This window comes from Mauremys reevesii, linkage group 4 (genome assembly GCF_016161935.1).
Source record: "Mauremys reevesii isolate NIE-2019 linkage group 4, ASM1616193v1, whole genome shotgun sequence".
NCBI classification, from domain to species: Eukaryota; Metazoa; Chordata; order Testudines; family Geoemydidae; genus Mauremys; species Mauremys reevesii.
Window position 1 is genome coordinate 67517069 of NC_052626.1, and position 23482 is coordinate 67540550.

At 51.5% G+C, this 23482-nt stretch overlaps 1 protein-coding gene across 1 annotated transcript in view; it reads right to left on the reverse strand.

The window, feature by feature from the left end:
- LOC120403399 (maestro heat-like repeat-containing protein family member 7) overlaps positions 1-23084 on the reverse strand; it is a 37538-nt gene extending 14454 nt beyond the window's left edge. Inside the window, exons 1-10 of the mRNA XM_039534444.1 lie at positions 22795-23084; positions 21730-21866; positions 20627-20724; positions 16907-17002; positions 15582-15661; positions 8448-8571; positions 7732-7818; positions 5428-5532; positions 4132-4267; positions 249-349 (exon numbers count right to left, since the gene is read on the reverse strand). Coding sequence (XP_039390378.1) covers positions 249-349; positions 4132-4267; positions 5428-5532; positions 7732-7818; positions 8448-8571; positions 15582-15661; positions 16907-17002; positions 20627-20724; positions 21730-21866; positions 22795-22826 — 996 coding nt within the window. The 5' untranslated portion in view covers positions 22827-23084. The remainder of the gene's footprint in view (positions 1-248; positions 350-4131; positions 4268-5427; positions 5533-7731; positions 7819-8447; positions 8572-15581; positions 15662-16906; positions 17003-20626; positions 20725-21729; positions 21867-22794) is intronic.
- Between the last annotated feature and the right edge of the window lie 398 nt (positions 23085-23482).

Sequence of the window (23482 nt, forward strand, 5' to 3'; positions counted from 1 at the left end):
GCTTGACAAAGCCCTGGCTGGGATGATTTAGTTGGGTTGGTCCTGCTTTGAGTAAGGGGTTGGACTAGATAATTTCCTGAGGTCTATTATTCTTTGAGGTGGAGTGGGCCATAGGCAGGTCTCTGTCCCAGCTGGATGGGGTTAGTCACATCCTGGGTCTGTCCCTTCCCCCTGACTCCTAGGGTGTTAATTTCTGACTCCTGATAACTCTGGGCACAACAATCCCAGGAAGCACTGACTGTAGTTACCGATGTGATATTGCTGATGTTGGTGACCCAGAAGGCTCTCTCAGTTTGACTGTCCTTGAGGATCTGCCGATACTCTGCGCCGTGCTTCACCAGCATTTTGGCTGACCCAGGGAGGGGAAACAGACAACAGGCAATATAAATCAGACCTTCGGTTAGCAAACGGGAGTTTTGCAAGGAAGTTTAGAGAGGGTGTGTGAGAGACAAGTACATCTAACAAACATACTGTAAACTCAGGCCAATAACCTGTTCCCCCATCCCTCCCCCAAACTAAACAAACTAACCTCCCTGGAAGAGTAAAAATAAATCAGGCAGAAGGGCAGCAGCAGCGTGGGGCTCTCCAGTTGATTGCACTGAATGCAGCATGTACGATTACCAGCCCTGTGGGTAGGTAGCATATGTGGGCATTTGGCCCAAGGAGCTACTGGCCCTCGGAGACCAGGAGACCAGAGGGGCTGAACTGGTGGAGCCAAGGGAGACAGTGAGGTACATAGAGGAGACTTTTAGGGATGCAGTAGAGTAGTCCCACTCCCAGTCTGACAGCCTCTGTGCTGCTGAGGAGGGTGAAAGTTTCGGGGAAGGAGAACATCGAGCTGGGGCAGAGGGAGACGATCCCATAGTTGGGACCCACCTTCCAGATGAAGTCATAATGTCCTCTCACACTGAGGCTACCCCTCCTGAGGTGGGAATCCCACTTACAAAGAGAAGCCAGGAAATAGCAATGGGGGATTCAATCAATAGACACATAAACAGTTGGGTTTGTGATGACTGGGAGAACCGCATGGTAAATTGCCTGCCTGGTGCAAAGGTTGCAGCTATCACGAGACATCCAGACAGACTTATGTGCAGTGCTGTGGTATGTAACCTAGCGTTTAAATCGGCCTCTGTATGAGATAGCTAATGTGAGAGTGAATTTTAAAAAAGTCTCCAGATGTGATCCCTGGTAAGCCTGACTTCAGTACCAGGCAAATTGTTGAAACTATAGGAAAGAACAGAATTATCAGATGCGTCGGTGAACACAATTTGTTGAGGCAGAGCCAACATGCCTTTTATAAAGGGAAATCATGCCTCACCAGTCTACTAGAATTCTTTGAAGGGGTCAACAAGGATGTGGAGAAGGGTGATCCAATGGATATAGTGTACTTGGACTTTCAGAAAGCCTTTGACAGGGTCCCTCACCAAAGGCTCTTAACCTAAGGAAGCTGTCACGGGATAAGAGGGGAGGTTCTTTCATGAGTCAGTGGTTAAAAGATAGGAAGCAAAGGACAGGAATAAATGGCCAGTTTTCACAGTGGAGAGAGGTAAATAACGTGGTCCCCCAAGGATCTGTGTTGAGACCAGTGTAGTTCAACATAGTCATAAATGATCCAGAAAAAGGGGTAACCAGTGAGGTGGCAAAATTTGCAGATGATACAAAATGACTCAAGATAGTTAAATCCAAAGCAGCCTGCGAAGAGCTACAAAGGGATCTAAAAAAATGAGGACTGGGCAAGAAAATGGCAGATGAAATTCAATATTGATAAATGCAAAGTAATGCACATTGGAAATCATAATCCCAACTATACATACAAAATTATGGGGTTGAAATGACCACTCAAGAAAGAGATTTTGGAGTTATCGTAAATAGTTCTCTGAAAACATCCAGTCAATGTGCAGCGGCAGTTAAAAAAGCAAACAGAATGTTGGGAACCATTAGGAAAAGGATAGATAATAAAACAGAAAAATATCATAATGGTTCTATACAGTGGTGAGCTGGAGCCGTTTCCCACAGGTTCCCAAGAACCGGTTGCTAAAATTAGACCTCCGTGGAGAACCGGTTGTTAAAGGGCCAGGGGGTGGGCAAAGAACTCCGGTCCATGGGCGGGACCATCCTGTTGCTCCCAGGATTCCCAGCTGGGGAGGCTGAGGTTCCCCTGGACCCTCCCCCGCTTCCCCCCAGCTGCAGCGTGGCCAGCTGCCGGCGCCAGCTGGGCAGCTCAGCTGAGCTTGGGAGTCGTCCTGCTGCCGCTTTTTGAGTAGCCCGGCAAGTGGGATGGGAGAGGGGGCTGCTGCAAGCTCCAGGGCTAGCCAGAGGGGAGGGAAGGGGAAGGGGCAAGTGGGGCAATTGGCCCAGGCCCTGCAGGGGCCCCCGGCCCCACGAGGATGTCTCCCCCGGGCTCTCCCCCGCTTCCCCCACCCCGCAGAGCCGCAGCATGGCCAGCAGCTGGGCAGCTCAGCTGAGCTCTGGGCTGCCGGCAAGGTAAGGGGACGGGGGGCTGCGAGCTCCGGGGCTGCAGGGTGGGGCAAGTAGGGAAATTTGCCCCGGCCCCTCGGCCCCACGAGGATGTCTCCCCCGGGCTCTCCCCCGCTTCCCCCACCTCGCAGAGCCGCAGCATGGCCAGCAGCTGTGCAGCTCAGCTGAGCTCTGGGCTGCCAGCAAGGTAAGGGGCGGGGGGCTGCGAGCTCCGGGGCGGCAAGTGGGGCAATTTGCCACGGCCCCCTGGCCCCACGAGGATGTCTCCTCCCGGCCCCACGAGGATGTCTCCTCCCGGCCCCCTGCAGAGCTTCAGCGTGGCCAGCAGCTGGGCAGCTCAGCTGAGCTCCTGAGTCGTCCTGCTGCTTTGAGATGCCGGCAAGGTAAGGTACGGGGGAGACTACGAGCTCCAGGGCTGCGGGGGGGAGGGCAAGTGGGGCAATTTGCCCCAGGCCCTGCAGGGGCCCCCAGACTCTCCTCTGCTTCCCTCCCTTAAATCAGAACTTTTTATAGGGAACCGGTTGTTAAGATTTTGGCAGCTCATCACTGGTTCTATATAAATCTATGATGCGCCGAAACCTTGAATACTGCCTGCAGTTCTGGTCGCCCCATCTCAAAACAGATATACCAGAATTGTAAAAGGTGCAGAGAAGGGCAACAAAAATGATTAGGGGGATGGAACAGCTTCCATATGAGGAGAGATAAAAAAGATGGGGGACAAGGGTACACTTCAAACACTGTATCGCCGTAGCTGCACTGGCGCTGTAGCGTTTAAGTGAAGATGCTCCTATGCAAAGAAGCTCTTAATCCACCTCCCCGAGAGGCGCTGGCTAGGTGAGTGGGAGAGGTGCTCCTGCCGACAGGGGTGTGGATTTTTCACACCCCTGAGCAATATAGTTATAACAATATAGGTCTGTAGTAGAGACCTGGGACTATTTCGTTTAGACAAGAGATGACTAAGGGGGGATATGATAGAAGTCTATAAAATCATGACTGGTATGAAGAAAGTGACTAGGGAAGTGTTATTTACTCCTGCACATAACAGGAGAACTAGGGGTCACTTTATGAAATGAATAGGCAGCAAGTTAAAAACAAACAAAAGAAGGTATCTGTGCACACAATGCACAGGCAACCTGTGGAAATTGTTGCCGTGGGATGTTGTGAAGGCTAAAATTATAATTGGATTCAAGATAATCAGGGCATGTAACCCCATACTCTGCATGTCCCTAAACCTCTGACTACCAGAAACTGGGACTGCATGTCAGGGGATGGATCACTCAGAATTTCCCTCTTCAGTTCATTCCCTCTGAAACATGAAGCACTGGCCACTATCTGAAGACACAATATTGGGCTAGATGAACCATTGGTCTGACTCAGTATGTCCATTCTTATGTGAGTTATGAAGAGTAGAATACAGATAGAGGAAGCTAAAGACATCGGGGGAAACTCCATGGCTTGCAGGACTAAGGAGGGTTTCTTTAAAAAAAGTGAATTAGGAACAAAAGAAATCGTAGCAGTGGTGTAGGCTCATTACTAGATGGAGACTGTTTAAAAGGTTGCAGAAAAGGTGGAAGTGTTCAATAAATATGTTTTCCATGTTGGAAACCCCATGTCAGTGTATTTAGGAAGGACAAGGGTCTCCAGTGCTCTTACATTTTAGCAGCTGCATGAAGGAGAAGAGGTGGTGAAGTCCCTCCACAGCCGATTGCCAGATCTCCTGCTCCTGCTCCACACAGCACAGAGTGAGACACCCCACCAGCTGGCCCAGGACTCTGAACTCCTCCACTTCCTGACGGAGAGAAGGAGCAAAGGGAGTCACTCGCCCCTGCAGACCTAGCGCAGTGAGTCCCCCTGGCATTGCCCTAGCAGTGGGTTAGAACAGGGGGAGGCAGAGGCCACCGCAGAGAGACTGGGGACAATGAGAGCAGGAGGAGCTGTGGGGCCCATCACCAGGGGCTGAGGAAAGCTCAGCAGGGACGGAGAAATCTGGGCAGCAAAGTCAGCAAACGTTACCCCCGAGTGGGGACCCAGGTAACGAATGAACTAACGTCCAGTCTCCATCTCAAGGGCAAGTTCCTAATCCCAGCCCCTTCTCCCATCCCCCTCCCTTCTTTGACCTCAGGCCCAGGAGCTTGGAGTCACCTTGGACTCCTCTGCTCTGCCTCCTGCCTCTCTCACTCCATCCTGGAGCTCCCCAGAGCCCTCCCTTTCCGCGCCGCCCCCAGCCTGCCTGCTCTCTCCTGCCGGCTCTCTCCTGCAGCCTTGTCCTCTCGTCTCCCATCCTGCAGCCCCTGCACTGGCTCCCTGCTCTTCCCCACCTGGCACCAAGCCCCTTGCCCTCCTCTCCCGGGGTCTGCACAGCCTCCCCACTCCCACTCCCCAGTTCTCTGGCTGCCTTTGGCCCCGCCCATCCCTTTCACTGTGTCCCCTCCCACCTCCCTCCTTCTGTTCTGCTGCCCCAGCCTCTGGGGGCACATCATCCGAGCGCCCCCGTCCAGCTGCCGGAGGGGAGGCCCTTCCATAGGGGGGATGGAGCATCTGGAGCAGCTCAATGGCCCTGAGCATGCAGAGCAAGGGGCGTTCATCTGGCAGCCTGGCAGAAGCTGATGCCAAGGCATCCCACAGGCGTCTGACAAAGGGGGTGAACAGACACCTGGGTTCGGAGGCTGCTGTCAGGGCAATCCTGTGTAAATGCATTGACCCTGCAGAGCAGACTTTGGTGCTAGGGGAACAGCGGGGAGAGTCCTTAGAGACAGAATGATGGAACTCGACCCAAAGCCCACTGGAGTCAGAGGAAAGACCCATCGACATCAGGGCTCGTTAGATTGGACTCCTACTGAGGATCTTGCTGAGTCACTATTCTAGGCCTGCATTTTCCATGCCAGGGCATGCTGCACCGCAAGGCTGTTCAGTGTAGTTAGGAGGTGGCCAGGGTCACAGGCTGCTCACCTGGAATTTGCACTGAGACCCCATGAATTCCATCAGCCACCTGATCCTTCCCACTGCCCTCAGCCGCTCATGTACCTCCCTGGATGTGGTCCAAGGGAGCAGGACCTGAGAGAAACAAATTGGGACAAATTGCTAAGGAGAAGTACCAAAAAATAGTCCAAGCACATAGGGAGAAAATCAGCAAGGCAAAGGCAGAAATGAGTTCTAACTGTCAGGGGACATAAAAGACAATCAGAAGCAGCTCTATAAATGCATTAGGAGCAAGAGAAAGACAAAGGAAAGTGTGGAGCTACTACTCAGCAGGGAAGGAGAGCAAAGAATGGATGACACAGACAAAGCCAAGGTGTTTAATGCCTTTTTTGCTTTAGTTTTCACTAAAAAGGTTAATGACGACTAGATGCTTAACACAATATTAACAACAAGGGGGCAGGAATACAGGCTAGACTAGGGAGAGAACAGGTAAAAGACAATTGAGGTCAGTTAGATGTATTCAAGTTGGCAGAGCCTCATGATATTCACCCTAGATGGAGCTAGGCAAAGAAATCGCTGAACCTTTAGGAGGGTTGAGGTCCCAAAGGACTGGAGAAGGGCAGACACAGAACCTGTCTTCAGAAAGGGGAACAAGGAGGCCCCAAGGAATTATAGACCTGTCAGCCTAACTTTGGTACCCAGAAAGATACTGAACAAGTTATTAAACAGTTTGTAAGAATCTAGAGGAGATAATAGGGTAATAACAAATAGCACCATGCCAAACCAATCTAATTTCCTTCTTTGACAGGGTTTCTTGCCTAGTGGATGGAGGCAGGCAGTATATGATGATGTATATGAAGTTTAGTAAGGCTTTTGACACAGTCCCACAAGACATTCTCCTAAGCAAACTAAGCCAGTCTGATCCAGATGAGATTACTATAAGGTGGGCGCCCAACTGATGGAAAGATCGTACTCAAAGAGGAGTTATCACTGACTCGCTGGCAAAGTGGGAGGGTGTCTCAAGTGAGGTCCCCAGGGGTGCCTGGTCAGTACTAATCAATATTTTCATTAAGAACTTGGTTAACGGAAAAGAAAGGATGCTTGTAAAGTTTGCGGATGACACCAAGCTGGGAGCGGTTGCAAGCACTTTGGAGGACAGATTAGAATTCAAAATCAGCTTGCTAAATTGGAGAGTTGGTCTGAAGTCAACAAGATAAAATTCAGTCAAAACAAATGTGACGTAACACACTTAGGAAGGAAAAATGCATAAAAACAAAGTGGGGGATAACCGGCTAGGTGGCAGTACTGCAGAAAAGGATCTGGGGCTTATCATGGATCTCACACTGAATATGAATCAACAGTGTGATGCTGTTGTGAAAAAGGGAAATGCCATTCTGAATTGTGTTAGCTTGGAGCTCTGTGTCCAGTTGCAGGCACCACGCTTTAAGAAAGATGTGAACAAACTGGGGCCAGTCCAGAGGACAGCGACAAAAATGATCAGCAGTTTAGAAAACCTGACCTGTGAAGAAAGGTTGAAGGAATTGGGCATGTTTCATCTTGAGAAGACGGAGGGGGCACCTGTAACAGTCTTCAAATACGTTAAGGGCTGTTATACAGAGGATGGTGACAAATTGTTCTCCATGTCCCCTGGAGGTAGGACAAGAAGTAATGAGCTTAATCTGCAGCAAGGGAGATTTAAGTTAAATATTAGGAAAAGTCTAAGGGTGGCTAAGCACTGGGACAGGTGACCTAGGGAAGTGGTGGACTCCCCATCATGGAGGTTTTAAAAAACAGGCTGGACAAACACTCAACAGGGACAGTCTAGGAATGCTTGGCCCTACCTCAGTGCAGGGGGTGGAGTAGATGACCTCTTGAGATCCCTTCCAGCCCTGCACTTCTGTGATTCCCTCTTCCCAGGTTCTGGGATCGAGGAGACCGAATCTCTGTTAAGGACATTTCCCTCTTTTGGGAGCACAAACCACCCACAGAATCTACTTCCTGTGGCCCCAGAACTAGAATGTTGGGGGAATCTAGCTCCGGGCTTTGGCCAGGTTGGTGGGGCCCATGGTGAACACAAAGGAATGCCAGGTTCACATGAGGGCTCAGTGGAGAACACAGCAGATCCCGCCCACGCTCCACCACCCCACCCCATACAGACTTTTTCAGATATAGTGGGGGCACTTGGCCCTCCAGCCCAAGAACCTTTGTAGAGAACGTACTCTGAGGAGCCGAAGGCACGGGGGTATCCCATGCTTGGGATTAAACAGAGCCTTGGTCCCTGAGCCCCACCCCAGCTACAGGACTAGTCCCCTTCCTGCCCCCACGCCTCCAGACCTTCAAGATGATTTGCAGCACCAGAAGGTTGGGCTCCTGATCCTCGCACACCAAGGCCTTCAGCATCTCATCCATGGTTTTCAAAGTCTGCATGCAGAGCAGAGGAGAAACCAGAGCAAGTGGAGTTACCCAGCCAGGTGATGAACCAATGCCCTGGCGTGTGACACCCCCCAGGTCATAGCAGCCCCTGGTATTACAGCTCACCCACTCACTTGTATCCGCAGGGGACCTACTACAAACTCCTCTTGGCAACAGGACCCCACCTGTCTTTGCTCTCCCCAAAAAGCCCACTGCACACAGTCTATCCCACTGGGAGAGTCAGACAGGACTCCACATTTGGAGGGCAGATTTCCAGGCAAGTTTCGGCTCCCCTGGCCTATGTGCACCTGAAGCAGCCGATCTCAGGCCTGTGCCCCCAGCCACGCATGGGGGATGAATGTGCTTGTGAAGGGAGTGTCTGTTCCCCACTAATTGTCAGTGCATGTGAAGGATAAATGCCTACTACTGCTACCCTAGGAGGGAGTTACTCCTTTATCTGGGCCTGTGCTTTGGGGCCTGTGCTTTGGTGCTGCAGGTCCTGAGCTGAAGTCCTGTCGGGGAGCTGTGATCATTACACTCTTATGCCAGTGCCAGGTAACCCAGGGGACAGTACACGAGCAAGTGGCAGGATTCCCACTCAGTTTGGGACAGCTCAACATGGCCGGTTTGGGGCTTACTTTGGTGTAGAGAGCAGCCTCCACCTCCTCCATGGTGTGTGCTGGAGGCAGGGAGAAGATGCTGGAGAAGCAGGTGGCGAGCAGGCTGGGTTGTGTCAGGATCCGCACCGGTAGCTTCATTTTGCTAAGAGAAGAGACACATGAGGATTTGGGGTCTGAGGCGGGACTGATGTGCTAATATTGCCCTCAGGCTCCCAGGACATGGAAACACCTGCGGGGGCTCCAGCTGGCGGGTGGCAGATGAGAACAGGCCAGGGGGTGGTGGAAGGAGTTGGTGCTGCCTTCTCCCATACCAGCAGGCAGGGACTTAGTGTAGCCTGCAGCTGTCTGCTGTGACCCCACCAGCACTCACCGGCTGGGGCAGAGATCGCTGCGCTTCACCGAGAAACAACATCCTGCAAATGGCATGGACGGGAGACTAGAGCCTGCTGGCACCAAAGCGCCTCTGAACCCAGCGGCCACAGTGCAGAGGAGCCTGCCAGTCCTGCCCCGCTGGGGGCAAGAGACCCTCCCACCACAGCCGTCTGCACTGCGGCTGCACAGTCCAGGCCAGCACCGAGATGCTGCATCAACCTGCAGCCGGGCAGAACCGAAGCAGAGATCTAAGCCCTGCCCCTGCCCATTGCTCTCAGCCTGCTGGACAGGGCACACAGCTGTGTGCAGGGGGGCAGGAAGGTGGGGACAGCCCAGACAGCATTAACCTCTTCACCCCCACTGCCAGAGCATGGCCCCAGCACATGCAATGAGGTGCCAGGTGACTACTTGAGCTGCCCCTGCAGCCGCGCCCCTCGTGGCAGGCGGCAGCCAGTGAGGAACAGCTACGCCCACTGCTGACGCAAATCCCTCCCCCTCTCACCCCCGCAGAGACGCAATCATGGCCAATGCCATCGCCTGCCCCATTGTCAGGAAGCCAGTGTGCAGTGGGGAGAGCTGCTCCAGCTCCTGCCCCGCCTCCTCTTCCCATTCCTGGGGAACCTTGTGACGTTATTGATATAAATGGGGACCATATAGAACATGGGTTGCAACCAAGGTCCTGTAGTGGCACCAAATCCTAAGTAAAGGGGGTCATATAAGGTGTCTAAGACCAGGTTCTGGGTTGCTGGTTATGATTATGCTGTCTGTATGTCTGTGTATAATTTTGTAGTTGAAGTTATAAGTATTGGCTCTGTAATGTCTATACTTTGTTTTATGCTCTGCCTCTGGGAAGTGTCCCAGACAAGCTGATGTCAGCCCTGCATAGCTGGGTTGATGGCCCATTAAAGAGCCATCAGCTACACAATTGACCCATGGAGAGAAGGCAGACACGCCTTGTGACTCAGCAAAGTATGCAGGGACGGGCCCATGTGACTCCAGACTCCATATTTTTGCTGTAAATTTCCACAGTGAAGACAAAGGGATTCTTACACCTGGAAAAGTCTATATAAGGCTAAGGCCTCATCTCCATCTGGTCTTCAATCCTGCTTCTGACCTCTGGAGGGACTTTGCTACAAACTGAAGCTCTGCACAAAGGACTGAAGGACCCATCCCAGTGGGGGATGTTTTCCAGAGACTCAATTTTGAACCTGCAGTTTATGCCATCACTGCTGCAAGCCTGAACTAAGAACTTTGCCATTACTGTATGTAACTGATTGCATTTAACCAATTCTACCTCTCATCTCTACCTTTTTCCCTTTGTAAATAAACCTTTAGATTTTAGATTCTAAAGGATTGGCAACAGCGTGATTTGTGGGTAAGATCTGATGTGTATATTGACCTGGGTCTGGGGCTTGGTCCTTTGGGATCGAGGGAACCTTTTTCTTTTATTGGGGTGTTGGTTTTCATAACCATTCATCCCCAGGACGAGTGCACTGGTGGTGATACTGGGAGACTGGAGTGTCTAAGGAAATTGCTTGTGTGACTTGTGGTTAGCCAGTGGGGTGAGACCAAAGTCCTTTTGTCTGGCTGGTTTGGTTTGCCTTAGAGGTGGAAAAACCCCAGCCTAGGGCTGTAACTGCCCTGTTTGAGCAATTGGTCCTGATTTGGCACTCTCAGTTGGGTCCCGCCAGAATCGCTCCATCACAGTGGCGTAGTCGTGCTTGGATCCACAGAACCAGGTCAATTAAGCTTTGGGTCAGAACCCCACGCTATCCAAATTTTAACTTTGGGATTGAGAGTTTGGTTGGTTAAAGATCAGTGACCATGAGACAGAGAGACAGCCTGCAGTTTGATTATGCGCAAGAACTGGCAAAAATTCGAATGGAAGAGAAGCAAGTCTTGGCCCAGCTGGAGAAAGAGGCGGCTAAGAGAAAGAGAGAGGCAGCTGAGAGAGCGAAAGAGGCTGCTAAGAGGGAAGAAAAAGCTCGTAAGGGGCGTCTGGAGCTGCTGGCTGCTGAGGAGGAGACTCACAAGGTGCAACAGGAGACAGCTAGACTCCAACTCCAAGTCAAAAAAGCAATGGAAGAACAGCAGAGACTGTATCCTCTTGAAAGTCCAGTTTGTAACAATGTTGGTATGTTGTATCACTCTGAGCAGTTGTCTGGGGGTAACCACATGTACCCCAACAATGCCACCTTTTATGTCAATGCTGTTACTGTGGGTTCAGTGGGGGGTGGCCCCATAAATTGTGGCAGTGCTATGTATGAGAGTGTAAAAGTCAATGGTAAAAGCTGTTTAGGGCAAACTATGGCTTCTAACATCACTCTTGTTAGAGCAGATCTGGTCAAAGAGGAAGATTATTTACCAAATCAGAGTGTGAATGTTGTGATCCTCTGTGAGTTTACTGTCCGTGTGCCTTTAGCCAGAATCCACCTTGAGTGGAATGGGGCTCAACATGAAGTGATAGCTGGCGTCAGGAAGTTATTGCCTAAAGATATTTTAATTGGGGAAAATGTTACAGCTTTGTTCAGTCCAGGTAGCCAGTTACAGGAGAGGAATGATCTTAAACCTGTGTCTATTGTGGGCAATGATTTGCCTGAGGAGGGTTGCTCCAAAGGTTTGTCTGTGCAAAAAAGCAGTATTTCTGGGAATGAAGTTTCTGAATGTCTGTCTGATGTCTCAGAAGTGAATCTGGAGTTAGATCAAGAGCAGAAAGATCTCATTGGTGAGGAAAATGTTTCTCAGGAGCAGATTAAAGTAGATGGTCAGGTTAAATCCCTAACTGAGGAAGGAGAGGGTAAATTTGTAATGGGTAATGGATTGGTGGCTAGTGCAGCTTGTAGAAGTAAACCTGAAATGGGTAACTGTGATTTGCTAAAAGTAGCTCAGTGTAGTGAAAAGAGCAGCAGCTTATCTGTTGGGAGAGGCAATGTGCCTGGTAGGGAAAGTTTGCAGGAGACTAGGCAGCCTTGTGAGCTGATGGCTTTGTCTAATCAGCAATTTGGGAAGGGAGGGATAGTGGAAGATGAGTGTCCATATCCCTTGCCTGTTTCCTGTGTGGAGAAATGTGACAGTGGAGGGAATGTGCCTGTGTCTGTCAGGAGTATTGACTTGCCTATAAAGGAAGCTACTCCAGTCTCCAAGCAGTTGTCTGTGAACAGCCCTGTGTGCTGGGACAAGGGAAGTAAAATCCCAAGCTGTGTGTCTGGTAAAGGAGAATGTGTCTCCGGCTCTTCTGTGTCTGTGGAGCAGATAGAAGGTGCCTGTCAGCCTGTAATGGTTGAGGGTGATTCAGTTGTCTCAAAGTTGGTTGTAAATACAGCTAAAGCCCAGGAAGGGAATGGTCCTGAGTTTGTGTCTGCTGGGGGGAATGGCACTGTGACTAGGTTGCATCCAGTTAGTGTCATAGCAAAATCCCAGAGAACAGACAATTCTGGTGCTTGTAGTTTGCCAGTTGCTAATGTGTGGTTGGAAAAGGGTGCAGCAACTCTGTCTGATCAGGGTGATACCCCAGCCAGGGCACAAGGAGAGCATAAAGGTGATTTAATTGTGTTACCGACTGACAGTTTGACAACTTGTAGCAAGAAGGAAAAGATTCCTGAACTTGTTCATGGCCAAGGGAAGGAGACTACTTCTGACCTGTTATCTAGAAAGTCTGTAGCATCTGTGGTTGCTCAGGAAGTGTTCCTTTAGAGCAAGCCCTAGGTGAAGAGGGAAGGGCAGAATTTCTGAGAGGGTGAATTGCTGCTTAGAGAAGCTCCTAGGGAAAGGAATCCTCATGGTAGCCTGTGCAAGCAGTTTACTGCAACTGAAGGGTGTAAAAGTGATTTAATCAAGAAAGTTTCAGTTCCTAACAGCCAGAAATTTTCTGTTGTGAATGGATCCACTGACTTTCCTTTTGAGAGATCCAGTGTGGGCAGCTTTGAAAAGGTCTCAGGTGGAGTAGAAGCTGTTAAGGAAGTTGAGCAGCCCCATAACCACCTGGCTGTGTGTGGCCAGCTTGTTGGTGGGGAGACAATGCTGTTGGGACAGGAATGTCTCCATGCTGAATCTGTAAGTGAGCAGTCTGTGCTTCAGGATCTGAGGACAGATTCAGTTACTGGTGTTTCAGGGCAGAACAGTTGTATGGCTAAATGCTTGAGGAGGCAGGGAGAGCAAGCCAGCTCTCACCCTCAGACTCTTTGGATTTGTGTGGTATCTCTGTAAGACAAAGTCCAGCCGTGGAATCCATAGCAGCTAAGAAGTTAAAAGCGAGTGTCTGTGTTGATGCGAATTACTTGGCTGGCAGGGAGAAGAAAGACTTGCTAATAGCTGTTAGCACAGAGGGCCCACCCCATCAGCCCATGATCTCTGTTAAGCAAGAGAAATCAGGGTTTAGTCCGGAAGAACAAGAAGGAAAGAGAAGACTGAATTTTGCAAAGGGAACCCACAGGTTAACCCTAAAATGCCCAAATTCCAATGGTATTGAGCCAAGGGTGTGGCATGACAAACATGATTGTAAATGGACACTTGCAATGAATTTGTTGTTATTGCTAATGCTAATTTTTGTAACTAATGTGTTGCTATGGCCAAGAACTGTAACAATGTACAATGTGCCTAATCTTTTGGAAAATCCCTTAAACATGTTGAAAGGAATACATGAAAACACACTTTATGTTAAAGGGCCTTGCTATACTGATGTTTCACAGTTAATGCATGTAAACAGTGTTGGAACTTTTCACAGGGGAAAATACATTCCAAACCTGATGTGCTGTATGAAAGGGGAAACTGAGGCACACTACCATATTGCTTTCATGGCTAAAGGCCAAGATTCCTGTACTATGAACAACCTCTATATCTACATTGGTTTAATGTTATTTGGGTTCAAAATATTGGCCAGAACTGGTATGGATAAAGTAGCTATTTTCTTTAGCTCTTGGCAAGATCACATGAAACATACAGGAACCATGCTGCAAAAGCTAACCAAGTTATACCTTAAGTTTGTAAAGAGATCCATTCATGTTATTGAACATGACTTTGATAAACCATTTCGGTTATACGCTGGTACGGCCTCTAGCCCAACACTAGCTGTAGTGAGACAGACCCAAGGAAAGGGGCTCTTGGGATGCAGTCAGCGATGTTTTGTCATCCCTTCCTGCATCAATTTTGCGTTGGGGTGTGACGTTATTGATATAAATGGGGACCATATAGAACATGGGTTGCAACCAAGGTCCTGTAGTGGCACCAAATCCTAAGTAAAGGGGGTCATATAAGGTGTCTAAGACCAGGTTCTGGGTTGCTGGTTATGATTATGCTGTCTGTATGTCTGTGTATAATTTTGTAGTTGAAGTTATAAGTATTGGCTCTGTAATGTCTATACTTTGTTTTATGCTCTGCCTCTGGGAAGTGTCCCAGACAAGCTGATGTCAGCCCTGCATAGCTGGGTTGATGGCCCATTAAAGAGCCATCAGCTACACAATTGACCCATGGAGAGAAGGCAGACACGCCTTGTGACTCAGCAAAGTATGCAGGGACGGGCCCATGTGACTCCAGACTCCATATTTTTGCTGTAAATTTCCACAGTGAAGACAAAGGGATTCTTACACCTGGAAAAGTCTATATAAGGCTAAGGCCTCATCTCCATCTGGTCTTCAATCCTGCTTCTGACCTCTGGAGGGACTTTGCTACAAACTGAAGCTCTGCACAAAGGACTGAAGGACCCATCCCAGTGGGGGATGTTTTCCAGAGACTCAATTTTGAACCTGCAGTTTATGCCATCACTGCTGCAAGCCTGAACTAAGAACTTTGCCATTACTGTATGTAACTGATTGCATTTAACCAATTCTACCTCTCATCTCTACCTTTTTCCCTTTGTAAATAAACCTTTAGATTTTAGATTCTAAAGGATTGGCAACAGCGTGATTTGTGGGTAAGATCTGATGTGTATATTGACCTGGGTCTGGGGCTTGGTCCTTTGGGATCGAGGGAACCTTTTTCTTTTATTGGGGTGTTGGTTTTCATAACCATTCATCCCCAGGACGAGTGCACTGGTGGTGATACTGGGAGACTGGAGTGTCTAAGGAAATTGCTTGTGTGACTTGTGGTTAGCCAGTGGGGTGAGACCAAAGTCCTTTTTGTCTGGCTGGTTTGGTTTGCCTTAGAGGTGGAAAAACCCCAGCCTAGGGCTGTAACTGCCCTGTTTGAGCAATTGGTCCTGATTTGGCACTCTCAGTTGGGTCCCGCCAGAATCGCTCCGTCACAAACCTATCGAGCCAACAGCGAGAGCCCAGCTCCAGCCCGCAGCATCCATCACCTTCCAGACGCCTGATGGACAGGGGAAGCTCAGAGCAGGGCGCTAGTGGCACTGAGAGAGAGCCCCCCATGGCACAGGCAGTGCCAAGTGCCAGGGCTCAGCCTGCCCAGCCTCTCAGCCACTGGGAGTCGCTGAGCTGCCAGTGTGACGCAGCTGGCACAGCTGGCACCGACTCCAGTCGCTCCGCTCCAGCAGCACCTAACTGCCCCTCTCCCCCAGAGGACTGGTCCTGCCTCCCACGCCCCTCCACCATATCTTCATAAGGCCACGTGGAGAGGTCACCAGGCACCGAAGGATCCTCCACCACCTACCCACTGGTGCCAGTCCACATGCACCAGCACCATCATCTGGTGCCACATTTCCTGGGGGAATCAGAAGATGGGGGAGGAGCAGAGGGGGAAATGCCCTGGAAAACTGGCCATGCCAAGAGGCTGGCGTGTCTGGCTGCACGTAGCACTGGCTGGGGCTGGGCCGGGCAGGCTGGGTACCTCAGCTTCATGATGGCGAGCATAGCTTGCTGACGCATCACGCCGGTCAGGGAGTCGACGGACTCGTGATCAATCAGCTCCTGAGGAGACAATGTGGGGAAATGCCAGCTGGGCTCCAAGCTCCTGCAAGGCTCCGACAGGGGATCAAAGCGCAGGGCCTGCAACACGTGGGCTCGGCAGCCAGGTCGTCCTACTGCAGGCTTGATGGTGTGCAGGGCTCCAGCCGGGGAGCGCAGTGCAGGGCCTGTGCTCAGTGTCCCAGTGTCACGCGCCAGTGCTCTGCAAAGGCTCCATCAGCATTAGCACCCAAGGACTCCACCTGAGATCAGGCCCCCTTGTGCCCGGTGCTGCACACACACAGTGAGAGCCAGTCCCTGCCCCAGAGAGCTCACGAGCTAACTAGACGAGACAAGGCATGGGAGGGAAATTGAGGCACAGAGGGGGAAGTGACTTGCCCAAGGTCTTACTGCAGAACTGGGAGTAGAACCCCGGTGTGTTGAGCCCCAGCCCACTGGACCACCCACCAGCCCACGCTGTCCCACGTTCAGGGAAGGGAGGTTAGCTCTGGAAAGCTTTCTGCAGCGCTGGAGAGCAAAGACTTTCCAAATCTACGGAGCAGATTTGTTGCTAGTTCCCTAGTGGGCACTGACTGCAGAGTGTTGGGGCTCTGGGCAGGGAGACTGGCGTACACAGAGCGACCCGGTGACTTGGGAAGCTGGGTGCAAGGGAACAATCTACGTTTCAATACAGTTATATGTTTAGGAACAAAGACGGCAGGTCACACCCACAGCATGGGGGGTCCTAACCTGGGAAGCGGTGACTCTGGAAAAGACTTGGCAGTCATGGTAATCAGCTGCCCATGAGCGCCCAGTGCGAAGTTGGGGCCAAAAGGGCTAATGCCATCCCAGGATGTACAAACAGGGCAATCTCCAGTTGTTAGAGAGGTTATTTTCCCTCTGTATTTGGCACTGGTGCGACCGCTGCTGGGATCCTGTGTCCAGGTCCGGGGCCCACAATTCAAGGAGAATGTTGATAAATTGGAGGGGGGTTAGAGAACAGCCCCAAGAGTGACTGAAGGACTGGGAAACATGCCTGATAGTGAGAGACTCAAGGAGCTCAATCAGTTCAGCTTAACAAAGAGAAAGTTACAGGGTGACTTGATGACAGTCTGTAAGTACCTACAAGGGAAGCAAATACTGGATAATGGGCTCTTCAGTCTGACTCGATCCAATGATTGGCAGCTGAAGTTCGACAAATCTGCAAAGATCTCCAGGACAATCACTAAACCCGCCAAGTAACACAGCCCCAGTGTGTGTTTTACTCACCTTTATCTTCTCCATTAGCAGGGCTTTGTTCATAAAAGCAGGCAGGCTTCTGAGGGTGCTGATGGAATCCAAGAACTTGAGTTTCTTGGCCTCGTCCTACGCCCCGCAGAGATTAGACACAAACAGGAAGGTTAGCGTGGAAAGGAGCTGCCAGTGGGAGAGATGTCAGAAAGCTTCCCCCCAGTGCTGCTCAGGCTTTGATATGCCAAATGGCCGAAGGCCATTCATCCGGCAACAGGAGTGACTATCTGGGGAGGGCAGGGCAGCTCTGTATGAAACCGGACCAGAGAGGGAGCAGATCTCACAGGGTAGGTGTCCAGAGAGGAACTGCAACATGGCAGCTAAGCAGCCAGACAGTGTTAGCAGGGGCTTGACAGAGTGGGAGGAACATCTGGGTGGGATACCCTGACACCCCAATATTCACCACTCTCATGTCATTAGGATATGTTTTGTACAAAGTACATATTGTAAGGTATTGTAAAAGTCTTTATCTGCTAGACATTAATGTCTCATTGGATTGTATGTGCTATCGCTGTATGTGCAGTTATGAAGTTCAGCTATGTATGTGTTCCTGAAACACGTTGTGAGGTTCAAAACAACCTTTCAGGTACAACAGTAAAAATGCCAAACAATGGCTTCTTGAGGAAATGCACACAAACAGCATAGAAACCTCTTCGAGATAACGCTACACAGTGGGAACTGTTGGACCCAGGTCGCAGCAAAAGAGTTTTCCAGCAGGTGGGAAGAGGAGATAAAGGGAACAATGACATCGGGGACCTCACGCTCCCTGCAATAAGACACCTGGAAACACCTGAGGGACAAAGATTGAACTATGAGAAGTGATGGTCTCAGGCTGGAGAGAGATTCCTAACCTGTGTAAGAAAACCTGGGAAATCCAAGCTGCACAGCAAAGAATCTTAAGAATCTGCCAGCCTGAGAATTTGCTAGTGTAGATCCTATCTATCTAGTGTGGAAAGCTTAGTTTGTATGTTGTGTTTATTTACTAAGGTAATCTGTCTTGTTCTGTTTGCTATCTCTTAGAACCACTTAAAATCTACCTCTTGTAGTTAAGAATCTTATTTCTTGTTTGTACCATAACCCAGTTTGTACAATTAGTAACTGGGGAGGGCAAAGAGTTGGGCATGCCTCTCTCCACATCAAGGGAGGAGGCAAATTTCATAAAACCTTTGGGTCTGTACTCCAAAGGAGGTGGGCACCAGAGTACTGGGACAAGCCCCTTCAGCTGAGTCTTCCCAGAGCTGATCTCAGGGTCTGTGTCTTTCTGCAGCTGGGCATGGCCCTGCCTGAGTGTATGGCTGAAAGTGGCTTGTGAGCCAAGCCCAGGGCCGCCCAGAGGATTCGGGGGGCTGGGGCAAAGCAATTTCAGGAGCCCCTTCCATAAAAAAATAGTTGCAATACTATAGTGTCATGTATTTGGAAATGTAAAAAATAACCAGTGAAATACATTCAAAAAATAATTTTTAATAATTTGAAAATACACCTCTACCTCGATATAACGCTGTCCTGTGGAGCCAAAAAGTCTTACCGCATTATAGGTGAAACCGTATTATATCGAACTTGCTTTGATCCACTGGAGTGCGCAGCCCCACCCCCCGCAGAGCACTGCTTTACCGCGTTACATCCGAATTCGTGTTATATTGGGTAGTGTTATATCGGGGTAGAGGTATACACGAAATACATGATTTTAAAACATTCAATGCTTTAATGTGTGTGTCATAACTATAAAGGGAAGGGAACTGCCCTCCTGTGTACAATACTATAAAATCCCTCCTCGGCAGAGACACTAAAATCCTTTTACCTGTAAAGGGTTAAGAAGCTCAGGTAACCTGGCTGACACCTGACCCAAAGGACCAATAAGGAGACAAGATACTTTCAAATCTTGGCGGCGGGGAGGAGGCTTTTGTTTGTGCCCTTTGTTTTGGTGGTGTTCGCTCTTTGGACTAAGAGGGACCGGACATCAATCCATGTTCTCCAAATCTTTCTGAACAAGTCTCTCATATTTCAAACTTGTAAGTAACAGCCAGGCAAGGCGTGTTAGGTTTAACTTTGTTTTCTCAACTTGTAAATGTTCCTTTTTGCTAAGAGGATTTACCTCTGTTTGCTGTAACTTTGAACCTAAGGCTAGAGGGGGTTCCTCTGGGCTCTATGAATCTGATTACCCTGTAAAGTTATTTTCCATCCTGATTTTACAGAGATGAGTTTTACCTTTCTTTCTTTAATTAAAAGCCTTCTTTTTAAGAACCTGATTGATTTTTCCTTGTTTTAAGATCCAAGGGGATTGGATCTGGACTCACCAGGAATTGGTGGGGGAAAGGAGGGGGGATGGTTAAATTCTCCTTGTGTTAAGATCCAAGGGGTTGGATCGGTGTTCACCAGGGACTTGGTGAAGAAGTCTCTCAAGACTATCTAGGGAAGGGAGTTAGTATTTAGGAGTGGTGGCAGCAAAACCAGATCTAAGCTGATAGTTAAGCTTAGAGGTGTTCATGCAGGTCCCCACATCTGTACCCTAAAGTTCAGAGTAGGGAAGGAACCTTGACAGTATGTATACATTTGCAATTACATAATGGGCTGTCGCTGGGTGATGGTGATGGTTGGTGCCAATGGGCCGGCGCTGCCTGGGGGTGGCGCTGCTGTTGCCCAGGGCTGGGTGGGGAGCTGGGCTCAGGGCTGGGGGGGCCTGTCAGGAGGGTGTCCAGCTCAGAGGGGCTTACCATGCTGCTTACTCCCACCTCCCCACTCTCCCAGAGCCTCAGAGCGCGCCGCGTCCAGGAGCTTTCCTGGCCCCTGGACAGCACTGCAGCAGCCTGGCTCCATCGGGACCTGAGCTCACAGCCCCGCCCCCTTACCATGTGGTTCTGAGCAGGAGGTGCTCAGGCCATGCCTCCTTACCACGCAGCTCTGAGTGGGAGGAGCTCAGCCCCGCCCCCTTACCAGGCAGCTCAAGCAGGAGGTGCTCAGGCCATGCCCCCTTACCATGCAGCTCAAGCAGGAGGTGCTCAGGCCCCGCCCCCTTACCATGCGGCTCTGAGCAGGAGGTGCTCAGGCCCCGCCCCCTTACCATGCAGCTCAAGCGGGAGGCGCTCTGGCCCCGCCCCTTTACCACGTGGCTCCAAGTGGGAGGAGCTCAGGCCCCGCCCAAGCCACGCTGCTTTAGCTCTGTCCAGGGCCACTCCTGGAGGCAGTGCGCTGAGGCGCCGGGGGATGGGGGCAGGCGGAGGGAGCCTCCGGCATTCTCGTGGGGGCCTCTGCGTGGCCCGGGGCCTGGTGCAAATTGCCCCACTTTTCCCCCCCTCTGGGTGGCCCTGCCCAAGCCCAGCAAGACAAGGTAAAGGGGGCCCAGGCTGGCAGAACAGGCGGGCTCAGTGGTATCCCGATACATCAGGTGGCACCTCAAAGGGGCTGGAAATTGAAAGTAGACAAATTCAAACTGGAAATGTACGTTTTTAACTGAGAAAGTAATAGACCATTGGAACAACTGAGCAAGTGGCATGGTGGGTGACCTTTTGTAACTCAAGACAGGAGATTTTTAAGATGCTTTAGTTTAAACAGGAATTATTCGGGGGCTGGTCTCTGGCCTGTGTTATACAGGAGGTCACAGTGGTCCCATCTGGCCTTAGAATCCATGCGTCTCCCGGAGAAGGGCGGATGGTGCATGTGGACAGGGCACTAGCTGACAGGTCAGAGGAGGGCTCTTAGTACCTGTTCATTGCTCGTGAGAAAGGCTTCGATGTAATCCAGAGCCTCTTTCTCCTCCGAGTCTAGCCTCATCAAGCAGGCGTTACAGTAGGCTGGTGAATCTGATCAAAGACAGAGCGGTGGTAATACCTGGGTCTACCAAGCTGCAGGCTGGGTGACAGAGATCTTAGAGAAAACCCTTACCCCTCACTTCCGCCCCAGCAGGGGAGCAGCCCCGATGCACAGCAGGGTCTGGCACAGCGATTCCTGGATTCCTCACCTCTTTGCTGCCCAGCCCAGCAAAGATCCAGTCAGAGCCCTGGTTCCCAACAGCCACCCCACTTCCCCGCCCAGCATGCAGGCTCAGTCTGGGGATTTGGAGAGCGTCACATCTGGAAGGAGGGATGATGTCAGGCCATGAGTGGTGTCCCAACTCTCCAGGCCATTGCTGGAGGGGGCAGAGGGACTGGCAGTGAATTGGTCTGGTCCTCGTGTAGGAGAGGGAACAGTTGCCCAGTCTGTGTGAGAGATGGGGACCCTGAGCCTGCCCGTTCTGCTTGTTCTGACTGCCTCTCCTGCCACCAACAGCCAGCCAGAGCCATCGGGTGTAACCTGGGCAGGCACTGGGCTCCCATCGTCAACACTCCCCCCCAAATGCCCTGTGCTGGGACATGCAACAAAGGAGCCAGCAGATGGGGCTGCAACACCAGGGGGCATCTTATGCTCTGGCCGGTGCCCTGCAATCCTAGGCTTTAACAACCCACCCTGCACCAAGCAGCCCCTTCGATGGGTGGAAAATATCTTCCAACCCTGCAGCGTGACAGATAAGGGTGGGCGATTCAGTCAGTCTCCACCCCATGCTTCGGCTGCCATTTCTAATGCCCCAATCAGCTCTAGAGGCTGCAGCTGCTGCCAGCAGGAGGGGCCATTCCCCCCTGCCGGGGTTTTCCTGTCTCTCCATCTCATGGCAGCTCAGAGCAATACAAGGTCTATGGAGTCTTCTCCCCCCAGTGACACCCTAGTCCTGCCACCCAACCCCCAGAGGGGCCAAGCCCCACCGCAATGCAGGGCCATGGCCCCGGCCATTTCTGCAGCCCCCTCCGCCCACGCAGGAGGTACCCACTCACCGGCATGGAAGGGCTGAGGCACACACAGCTCCTGCTTCTGCTGTGGGCTCTTTTGCCAACTCTTCCATTGGGGAGGTTTCGTCTCCTCCCAGGCACCGATGGGCTTTGAGGGGTCCTTGGGGGCTTCTTCAGCCATCCTGCAAGAAGCCAGGACAAAGCATTGCTTGTGAGTGACGAGAGGTGACTGCCCCGTTCAGCATCAGGGCCAGCCCAATTATTTCTGTTCCACCAGCGCCTACAGATGCCAGCTGAGATCAGGGCCCTGTTGCACCAGGTGCTGCAGACAATCGCTGGGCTGTAGGGCTCAGACTCTAACTAGCCAAGGCAGCCAGCAGAGAAACAAGTGAAGGGATGTGCTCAAAGTCACCCAGCCAGTCAGCAGGACAGGCAGGATTAGAACCCAGGTCTCCTTATGCCCAGCCAGCACCCCATCCCGCAGGCCAAACGGCCTCCCTGTGTCACTCCCACCTCTCCTTCTGCTGGTTCACAAGCTGCACAGCAGACAGGCTGGATCCAGCCACTCAGGATTCTTCCTGCCCAGGGAAATTACCCTAATCCCTTCCTCCAGGAATATTGGGGCCATGGCAGTTCCCAGGTGGGCGAGGCCAGGGGGGTGGGGCAGCTGGGGCGGGCTCGTGAGCAGCAGGAGTTGCTCACACCCCCCCGTGAAAGGGCAGGAGCAGAAGGTGGGAGAGCAGCAGAGAGGCTGGTACCTTCTCTTCCAACGTGCCCAACCTCAATTGCTTTTATCCTGACCACCCCCTGCAGGGCAGGGCCTGGCTGCTACCCCCACTGAACAGACAGGGAACTGTGGCACAGAGGGAATAAGGGACTTGCCCAAGGCTACGCAGACTATCTCTGGCAGAGCTGGGAAATGGCCATGGGTCTCCTGGGTCCCAGGCTGGCACCTTCTCTTCCAACCTCCTGCCCCCTTTGTCCCTGGTTCAGTGTGAGCTGTGGGAGCTCTCTGGGGCACAGGAGCTGGCTTGTGCCCAGATGGAACAACGTTGCCTATTGCACAGATCTCACTTTTCCCGAACATTGAAAATGCTGCTAAAACCATACCAGGGCCCGCCAGGATCCCTGCAGCTGGTCATTGCAAAGTTGTGAACTGTTCCCTGGCCTCCCAGAGTGGGGCAGTGGGAGAGGGTGGGGCTGGCCCAAGGCCCTGCTGGATGGCGGCTTATGTGTATGGGGTCCCAGTGCTACAAAGCTGTGTGCCAGGGGCCGCGCTTTCTGGGGGTTTCACGGATCATCTCTCCAAGGCCTGTGTGGCAGCAGCCGCTGGAGAGCATCCCAGGCCTGATTCCCCCCATGATGGGTGTCCTGAATGGCCCCTGCTCTGGGGGGCTCCATTCCTCACTCAATGTCTCCTGCTGACTCTACAGCAGCTGCACGGCAGGTGTCCTAATGCAGCGCTAGCCCTGTCCAGTGCTCAGGGGCACTGTCCTGGCATCGGACTGTCTTGGTAAATAGAACAATGGCTCCTGGCAACCTGAGAATGCCAGTTCCCCTGGCATCCTCAGTGCCATTCCCTATGGAAGTGATGGGGTCAGCAAAGGTGATGGAGGTGGTCAGGCCTAGCTCGCTAATGACATTCCAGGTGCAGGGGGCGAGGTGCAGAGCCAGGGAGGAGATTGGGGAGGCAGGAGTGGCACATTGTGATGTGGCGCGGGCGGGAACTAGCTCCCCACATCTGAACACTCCGCAACACTGGCGGATTCAGATCCAAACCTAGATCAGGCTCCAAATT